Source organism: Vicia villosa, unplaced genomic scaffold (assembly GCF_029867415.1).
Source record: "Vicia villosa cultivar HV-30 ecotype Madison, WI unplaced genomic scaffold, Vvil1.0 ctg.000835F_1_1, whole genome shotgun sequence".
Classification (NCBI taxonomy): domain Eukaryota; kingdom Viridiplantae; phylum Streptophyta; class Magnoliopsida; order Fabales; family Fabaceae; genus Vicia; species Vicia villosa.
In genome coordinates this window covers 65,481-71,327 of record NW_026705367.1, presented here as the reverse complement: position 1 = coordinate 71,327, position 5,847 = coordinate 65,481, and the positions used below count along the sequence as shown (strand labels likewise).

General features: G+C 32.5%; 1 protein-coding gene across 1 annotated transcript; it reads right to left on the bottom strand.

The window, feature by feature from the left end:
• Positions 1-1,909: 1,909 nt before the first annotated feature.
• LOC131631495 (protein DETOXIFICATION 48-like) lies at positions 1,910-4,131 on the bottom strand. Its single transcript, XM_058902286.1, has 2 exons — positions 3,813-4,131; positions 1,910-3,592 (listed from the first exon to the last, which is right to left on the bottom strand). Exons 1-2 carry the CDS (start codon positions 3,966-3,968, stop codon positions 2,069-2,071), a joined length of 1,680 nt encoding a protein of 559 aa, XP_058758269.1. The 5' UTR covers positions 3,969-4,131; the 3' UTR covers positions 1,910-2,068.
• Between the last annotated feature and the right edge of the window lie 1,716 nt (positions 4,132-5,847).

The following is a 5,847-nucleotide window of genomic DNA, read 5'->3' as shown; positions in this document are numbered from 1 at the left end:
CCCACTTGACTCCGTGATTTTTCTTAAGGTATCCCTTTAATCACAGAGGTTATAAATGTTTTGATTTTTCGCACATAAAAATCATCATCTCGTGGTATGTTATCTTCGATGAGACTCAATTTCCCTTTACCTACTTGTCCTTTACACTTGCCCCTACATACGACTATTTAACTGATGTTTTACACCCCTCTATTATACATCAGTGGATTCATCAGTCTTTACATAATCCAGCACGTGACCTTTTCAAATAATCACCTATACTTGACCCTCACCATATATCACCAGCCACTCCCCTCTCCTCCTTTTTGAGTCACCAGGATACCTCTCCCTCACCTACACCACCGACCCAGCCCGCACCTCCTACCCAGACCATGGCCACTCGCAACATGAGGGGCATTTACAAACCTAGGAAACACTTTAACATGTACGTTACTGTAATACCCGAGGCCGATGAGGGTAGGGAGCGGTTGTCGGTGCACAAGGCATTATGACAATGAGACGCTCCTGGCAGCTTCTAGGAAAAAAACGAATTCACATCAGAATGAAAGGGATCATGAGGCTTTGTTGGTATGAGACTACATGGATGAAGGGAGACTTATAAGGATTGATTGGTGCTACCTATACCAACAAGATGTATCTTCTTTTTGGTAGCCCGTTTTATAAGAACTCCACAGTTGAATTAGAGCAATTTTAGGATTGGTGACCTTCTAGGAAGTTTCCCGAAAAACGTGTAAGTGAGGATAAATCATGGTGAAAAGACACGTGTATAATATATCTTCTTACTATTTAAAAAATATTCAAGACATTAGGAGTAACAGTCAAGGAAGATTTACAAGACAATAAATGTAAGTCTTTTGTTTCAACACTTTTGTATTTTTTTTATTAATACCGAAAGACTTATCGCCATGGATCCATCATACATGCATTCTTGCAGTCCCATCTCTCATAGAGTAGATGTCGTATATCTTGTAGTTATATAAATGCTTATTTTTTTATTCTATTTTGCACCTAAAGTATAATTGATATCACAATATAAATACATGACTAATACGTGTCTTTGTATTGATGACACCAAAAGTGGAATTACCATGTTGTTTCATTTCATCTTGGTATGCTGAGGTGAGCACCTCACATACTAGGACCTCTAGGCTTGCATGATTTTGTGATATGTGATCACAATAGTTGGATCTCCTAATTTTGTGTGATAATGTTTGATTCATGTCTCTCAATTCACATTTCAATATTTTTACTACACTCAATGCAATCGTGGTTGATTCTAAAATGATATCATTTGCAAACACAATATTTTAATACACATTACAAGTTAAAAATTGTGTGAGGCAGAGTCAATAATAATAATTTTATGAACTAACTAACAGAAAGAAAACATATTAAGAATGTTTTTGAAATTTTGGTAGATTTAAAACTGCAGTGAAAAGGTTCAACATATTCAATGACCACATGATTCTTTATTTTAAAAATCACTTAGTTTGGAAGGCATTACAACGAAAATTTTCATGCACATTCCTATATGTTACATCATTACATGTGCTTTGTTATTATAGAACAAAAACAGAGAGGAGAGAGAAGAATAAGATACTCATATAGATAATTTATTTTTAAGGGAATGAGAAGTTAACTTTCCTTTTTTAGGTAATTTGATCTTTTATGAAAAGGATCAATACCAAAGTAAGGTATATATTCCTTTAGTTGTCTCCCAAAATCTCCTCTTTTCATTTTTTTTAATTTGTGCATGTTATTTTTGCGCTGAAAATAACGATATTCTTCAAATGTATCAATATTATAAAAAAATATACATAATTATATATTTTTTAATCAATTTAATCTAGAAAATCACCGATGAAAGAGAAAATCTAAAATATATATATATAATTTAGATACATTAAACAATTCCAATAATAATATTTTTCATTTACGAACTAAAATGATTATTTACTTAATAAAAACGAAAGAAGGGAGAGGGGAATATTTTGTCCTACAATACACTCCATTAAAATGAAGGTAAAAAAATTGGTTACAATAGAGAAAAAAGAAAATCTCTAGTTAACTAATCTTCAATGTAATTTGTAGTAGTAGTAGTTATGATAAGTGGATCCTTTTCATCATGAGTGATAACAATTTCTTCAAGACAATCATGAACATTTTTCTTGTTCATCTTAGTTTCAATAAATGTAGGTAATTTAGCATCATCATCATCATCATCACAAATAGTACTAGTTTTTATTGTTGAAGCTTTTGTGAGTTCTTTAGCTCTTTGAACTTCCACATTCCAATCAGTTCTACAAAGAACAATCAACATAAGCATAGCACATGAGCCTTGAGCTGCAAGTAACCCAATCCATAACCCTGCAAATCCCAATTTAGCAACAAAACCTAAAAAGATCGCGACCGGCATTCCAACGAGGTAAAAAGATCCCAAGTTTATGTTAGCACCGATGGTCGGTCTCGCACTTCCTCTAAGAACGCCGCAACCCGTTGTTTGTGGACAATTTCCGAGCTCACAAAGTCCAACAATTGGTAACACAATGGATGTTAGTTCAAGAATCTCTTTGTCATTTGTGAAGAATTTTCCCCAATGGTTTCTCATCAATGTTGTGAATAGCATTGCTCCTAGTCCTAAAACCATAGCAACAAAAAGTGAAACTATCATTGAAATTCTCGCTTTGTGCGGTCTGTTTGCGCCTAACTCATTCCCTATTCTTGTTGAAACACCGAGACTAAGCGAAGATGGAAAAACATAAACCAAAGACGTTGTTTGAATGAGTATTCCCATTGAAGCAATAGTTGCTTTAGGGTTAATCAAAAGTCCACACATCATTATCATAAACTCGTACCACCACCATTCGAGACAAACCGAAACACAAGTAGGAATCGCCAACGAGAGCAACGAGGACCACCCTTTAACACATTCCAAACTCGGCGAAATCCACGAGTCTTTATAAACTCTAGAGAACCACAAAAAAGATGCTAACAAAATAACAAGGTTCAAATTAGTCAAAACCATTGCTATCGACACCCCCGCAATCCCCATTTCGAAATAAACAACTAAAAGAAAATTTAAAGGCACATGAAGCAAAACAGAAACAGCTGAACAATATGTCAAAGGCAATGTGATTCCTTGAGTCCTAAGATAGATTCTCAAAGGATGGAGAAATGAGAGAAGAAAAAGATCAGGTATAGAGTAAAGTATAAAAGTTTGTGCCATGGATGAAATTTCTTGGTCTTGACCTGAAAACAAAAGGATTGTTTTCATGTTGGACCAAATGAATGAGATAGGGATTGAAGTTGAGAGAAGAAGAAGAACTGTTCTTTGAAGGGTTAAGCCAAGTATCTTCCATTGTTTTGCTCCATAAGCTTGGCCACAAATTGGTTCCATTCCCATGGCTAAGCCTGATATCACTGAGTAGCCAGTGATGTTTGCAAAACCTATTGAAAGTGAACCTCCTGCTAGCTCCATCTCACCAAGATATCCAAGAAAAATCATGGAGATCATAGCTCTTGAATATATCAATAAACCAGTTATTGTTGTTGGACCAGATATTTTTCCTATTTCTTTGATTTCTGTTAAGGCCTGAAAATGCATAAAGAGAAAAAAAAAAACAAAGTAAAAAAATAAGAAAATAGTTATATTTAACATTTTAAGCTCAATATTAATAAATTTAGTTTGATACCCTTTTTTTATATCACTAAAAAGATACTAACTTGGCACTTTATTAAGCTTAATTATTACTTGGAAAAAAAATTAAGCTTGATTATGTTATGTTATGTTCTGTTTTGATATGTTTTGTTACCTCTTTAAGAGTAGGCCATGAATGAGATTCATCTTGGACATGATCATCATCAAGGGTAGGATTGGAATAAGGAACTTTGGAGTGAGGATTTATGAGGTGAGTTTTTGTTGGAGAAAGAAATGGTGATGTTGGTGAAGATGGCTTTGGATTGCACATGGCTAAGTATAGAAACTCAAAGTGTTGAGAAGAGATAAATATGTGAATGGAAAAAAGTTAGAAAAATGTAGGATGGAGGATTCTCTATTATGGTGATAGAGAGTTAGAAGATAGTTTTGTTTGAAGGAGAATAGAAAGGTTGTTGCATATGAAGTGAAGGGAATGAAGGAGAGTGGGTTTTTATGCATGAAAAATGATAAGGTCCTTTTTTGAAACGTGTCTAGAATTAAAGCAAATTTTCAAATTTTACATTAACTTTAAGAAAATATAAACTTTAAGTTTAAATAACATATCTATATATAAATTAAGAGGATGGTAAAACGGATCCAATCAGTCGAACATGTTTGTTCTACCTAATATTTTACGTGACGGATCAGGGTTTTAACTCTGTCCCGTTTGTCATGAATATTAGTGTAAAACTCATTTAATTCAATAAATCATGAAAATCAAGACTCGTGTAAAACATGTCTGTTTTGTCTAATATTTTTTTATAAAGTTAAAGTCAAAGAAAGATTAAACTTGAACGGAAGAAATGCTTGTGGAGGTGCATGGTAACCGACCTATAGTAGTGTCATAATATGAAACCTATAGTTTTGTTTATTGGTATTTTAAGAAATAAGAAACAATTGAGGGAATGGCATCTTTAAAAAGCTTTCTTTACTTATAAGTTTGTTTAGAAAATAAGTCAAAAGTTGTGTTCAAGACGGTGAAACTAAAGAATCTAGATAAGAAAGAATGAATAATAATGAATTTATTCTCTTTAATGATATTTAAAGCCGTCAAAACGACGACAAGTTTGGTTTGATAATGATGGCACTAAATAATTGCTTTTAACTAGCTTAGTTTCTTAATGGAAATGGATAATATTTTCAAGTAATGTTTTTATGGTTACTTTAATGGGAAAGAAAGAATTTTAGAATATAATTGGGAGTGGGAATTGGAAGTGATTAACAAGTTATTTGTGTAGGATACTTTACTAACACCACTATCATATCATGTTTTGTAACTTAATCAAAAAGTTTTACTTTTCTCTAGCGGTTGACTCGTAGTTATATAGTACTTGTTTAATAATATGATAGCATCACTAATTAAACATTTTGTATTGATTATTAGTATTTCTAAAGTTTATGTTAAGTTACGTTTAATCTTTAGACTGACTTAGGCCGACAGGAACACTAATAGAAATCGAAATTATATAGGATTTAGATCGATTTTAATGTTGACAGAAGCACTCGTAAATATCGGAGTTTGGTAAGGTTTAGACAAATTTCATGATTACAAAAACACTATTGGATATCAAAATTTTGTAAGATTTAGACATATCTCAATGCTGACAAAAGCATTAACATATATTAAAATTTGGTAAAAACAAGACAAATCTCAATATTAACAGAAACACTAATGGATATCAAAATTCGGTAAAAATGAAACAGATCTCAATATTAACAAAAACACTAATAGATATTAAAATTCGATAGTTTAGATATATTTCGATATTTGACAGATTTTTTTAATGAGATTTTAACACTCACATTGAGAATTAAAATCATGTTTTTGCATAGTATGGATCAACTTTTTGTCAATTGAACAATTACCTAAACAATTTTTATTTAATATTAATCAATATTATTATAATCATCATTATTTGTTGGAGGCATGGTCCATGGAACTCTCTTTGGACTTTAAAATATTGAAACAATTTGGCACACTCCAAATATCTAACATGGTTGGTTTGGTTTTCAACATTACCTACTTGTTTCTTATTTTGGACAAAGCAAACATGTTTGGTTTTTGCCTAGCCAAACCATGCATGTTCCATTCTTTCCCAACTCATGTCATAGAAACCCATTCCTAACACAAGTCCTCCTGTCTAGGATTT

Bases quoted from the DNA above. Each gene is read 5' to 3' on its own strand.
- LOC131631495 (XM_058902286.1), bottom strand. From the start codon at position 3,968: ATGTGCAATCCAAAGCCATCTTCACCAACATCACCATTTCTTTCTCCA. The intron at 3,593-3,812 runs GTAACAAAACAT...ATGCATTTTCAG, and splicing joins CATGGCCTACTCTTAAAGAG to GCCTTAACAGAAATCAAAGA.